Source organism: Triticum dicoccoides, chromosome 7A (genome assembly GCF_002162155.2).
Source record: "Triticum dicoccoides isolate Atlit2015 ecotype Zavitan chromosome 7A, WEW_v2.0, whole genome shotgun sequence".
Taxonomy (NCBI): domain Eukaryota; kingdom Viridiplantae; phylum Streptophyta; class Magnoliopsida; order Poales; family Poaceae; genus Triticum; species Triticum dicoccoides.
In genome coordinates, this window is record NC_041392.1 from 606,665,780 (window position 1) to 606,669,349 (window position 3,570).

The 3,570-nt window shown below is 46.1% G+C and overlaps 1 protein-coding gene across 1 annotated transcript; it reads right to left on the reverse strand.

Moving 5' to 3' along the window:
• Window positions 1–482: 482 nt before the first annotated feature.
• LOC119333692 (inactive LRR receptor-like serine/threonine-protein kinase BIR2) lies at window positions 483–1,283 on the reverse strand. The gene has a single exon (XM_037606505.1). The coding sequence runs from the start codon at window positions 1,281–1,283 to the stop codon at window positions 483–485; it is 801 nt and encodes a 266-aa protein (XP_037462402.1).
• Between the last annotated feature and the right edge of the window lie 2,287 nt (window positions 1,284–3,570).

Genomic DNA, 3,570 nt, shown 5'->3' on the forward strand with positions numbered 1-3,570 from the left:
ACAAAGTGAGACATCTTCTAAATTATATGTAAAATGGTTTTCCTATGAATACCCAAACAGTAATAAAAATTTATGGGGTTTTCTCAAGCATTATTATTTTCGATTATGCTATATGATTTTTAAGATGACCATCATAATGCCCACACCATATAACCAATTTGATTCCTGGAGAATATTAAAACTGTTGTGAGATTTTAAGTTTCAAATGAGACGTTGAGTGCCAAACAATATATTCTCACTATTAATCATTAGAAAAATCATCCCTAAAAAAATCATTAGAAAAATTTAGCCCGCGCATCGAGCGGGCCACTTTCCTATTAATTAATAAAGATAGCTGTATGTATCGATTGATGTGGAGGCCGAGGGTTTAACTTCCTTTTCTAAATAAGAAATAAAAAATATACGTTACCGCCAGAAAAAAAGCTGAAACCACAGTCCAAAGTGCTCATCCGGCTTTCTGGAATTCTATGAACGAGGAATCTTCAGAGAAAGCGGTAGACGTAGGGGTGGAGCCTCCGGGAGAACCACTGCGGGAAGTAGAAGGCCACCGCAAAGCCCAGGACGAACCCGACAGCCGCCCCGACACTCGACTCGCCGCTGATTTGCATTCTACTCCTCGCGGAGGCGGGGCAACGACGATCCAACGGAGCGCCACAGAGCCCGTCGTTGCCGGCAAAGGACGCCGCCGGAAACCCCTGCAGAAAAGCCGGGATCGGCCCGGACAACGAGTTGTTCGCAACGTTCATCGAGGCCAGAAAACGAAGCCTGGACAGCTCCAAGGGGACCTGGCCGCTGAGCTGGTTGTGCCCAAGGTCGACGTGGGCGAGGAACTCCCCCATCTTCCCCATGCCCGGCGGGATCGGCCCCCGGAAGCCGTTGTACGAGAGGTTAAGAGACGTTACAAACGGGAGCTGCTGCGAGATGTCCGCGGGGATCGGTCCGGCAAAGCTGTTGCTCGACAGGTCGAGGGTGCCGGTCATGTTCGCGCAGTCCTGCAGTCCCCGGGGGAACGGGCCTTGGAGCCCCACGCCGCTGAGGCGCAGCGACCAGACCCTGTGCTGGTCAGCGGACCAGCACGTTACACCGGTGAAGCCGCAGATGTAACCCTTTGTGGCGTTGTTGAAATTCCACGAGGATTTCAGTGCGCCCCCGGGATCAACCACGGATCGCAGGAAGCTCTTGAGGCAGCGGACGTCGGGCTCGTCGCCGGAGCCGGAGCACGGCGTTGAGCAGCAGCTCAGGAGCAGCAGCCAGAGGAGGGATTTCTTCATGCAATCGGACATTGTCTCAGACGTGCTACGTGGAGGAGTGGAACCAACTGCGCTGCGCGGCCTTCTATTGCCTGCTCGAAACTTTGTGTCGGGAACCCAGGATGACCACAGCTCTTAAAAGGGGGAATCCCTCCACGTGGCCTTAGACTTTTCTTCTGTACATATTTTATAGATCATGGTACAAAAGGAAACGTTTATAGCCGGCAGTCTGGCCGAGTCTTCCGCCGGACGCGCGCTGTGCGTTTGATCGCTTAGAATCCTGCGACCGTGCGTGTCCTAGTGTAAGTTGACTTAGAATAGTCGATCCAAACAGACACGTGTTTTGTTTATTTTTTGTCTATTTGGGTCGACCAGACGGATGCACGTGTCGGTTTTTTATTTAGATCGACAGATGTGCCTAACGGGAGGGCGACCCAAATTTGCCCTTGTAGAAAAAAAACATATTACAGAAATAAACATATATACAATATAAGATCTCTTACAATCTCTAATATCTGAAGTCAAGTGCCATATGGTATTCTCCGGCTGGATTGATGACGTGGTTAAGAAAGAATCCCGTCAATTCCTCTTAGAATTGCTCGTATGAGATCATGTGGTAGGAGTTCATCCCGCATCTGCCAGATCTAAATTGAAGAAGGGGGTCAATACATGTGTACAAATGAAACTCAACACAAATGATGGTAATAAAATAAAATTATGAATATTTTTGCTTACGCACTTCATATTGTTTTTCAGAGTAGCCCCGCTTATTAGAGGCCGTCGCGTTGTAGATGAACTCGCAAACGTAGTATCCACAGAAATCATTTTCCGGCTTCCTGCCACAAGCACTTTACGAGAAATAGAGGTCAATCAAACTGATAAGCAAGCATACTAAATGGTATTGATGAAACTAGTTAGAATCAATGGGAGATGCACGGAATTAGATAGTAGTACTTACTTTCGGGTGTTTGAATCGCAGCTCGATCGGCAGTCCCAGAGAAATTACGGTGAACTCTTTCCAAACACTGCGAGACAAACAAAATAATTACTTGATATAAGGAAATGAACAAAGTTGCCGATATGGTGCGATAATGATCGATCGAACTTACTTCTGGAGCATTCGAGTCATGTTCGCATAGTCTTAGGGATCTTTTCGTCTCGAGACTAAGACAGATACTTCTCCTTGCTCAAGCTTAATCTCTAGGATAATAAAGTGGAAGCTGCAGATGCATGCATAACTCATCAGTTACATTACTATAACCTCAAGTAATAAGAGAAACCGAATGTGCACAAGACAGTAATACTCACTTGAAGTTGTAAGAAAAGAGTATTTTATATTTGCTTTGATTTTTGAGCAACGATTGTAGCAAGTTGTCCTCGGTTTCTAAGACATTGTGTTTAACCGTCCGTTCACGTATGACATTTGGGTTAATGAACCCAATGTCATAGATTTGTGTTTTTTTGCATTCGACGATCTTCAATCTGAATAATATAGTGAGGATAATTATATATACATGCAATGAAAGAGCTGAGCTATATATAGAGACTTAATTATAAAAATAGTACTTACAGACAGTAGCAAGCCATGAGTGATTTGTCGAGGGCCTTTTGATTGTAGAACTGGAAAAACTCATCAAAATCAACAGTAATCAGATTTTGTCCAACGAAGTCGTGCTCCTCTTTAATTCTCATCATGAAAGCATCCTTCCCAGACTTGCTGCAGGTTTCCATGTACCATTGATGGAATCTTCGCATCATCATCGTTAGAGGAGGATTTCTGTCTTTGACAAGAGGTTTGCCGTACTGGTATCTGAATTGGTCCACCTCCATTGTATTAAACACTATATCATCGCCCAGGTAATCAGCAGGATTGATACCGGGCACCATCCCCGGTAGATTTGCAATGATACCAATAGACACCTTGAGTGGGGGGCACGATTGGTTCGCCTGTTCGCCGAGCTGGGGATTTTTTCCCCACTTCTTTGTTCTGCTAACCTTTTATCACTTGAAGTAGTTCCCGACCGACGCGCATCTTCCAATGTCTTTTTAAGAGCGCGGACATGGTTGTCATCTGGTGGAGGTGGTGGTGGTCGCTTCAGGGAATTGATAGTGCGCTTTGCTTTCACCGGATCTATCATCTCCTTCGGAGGTAGAGATTTCTTTGCAAAAAAATCCCTCACTTGGGCTTCACAGATCTCCACGTTTTCCTCCACGGTCCTCTCGTATGGTAACTTCTCAGGAGTCTTGAGAGATGGACCGTATCTGTATTGCCTCCCGCCTCTGGCTATACTGCTAGCCGCCGGAGCGGCAGCGTCTCTCT

Bases quoted from the DNA above. Each gene is read 5' to 3' on its own strand.
- LOC119333692 (XM_037606505.1), bottom strand. From the start codon at position 1,283: ATGTCCGATTGCATGAAGAAATCCCTCCTCTGGCTGCTGCTCCTGAGC.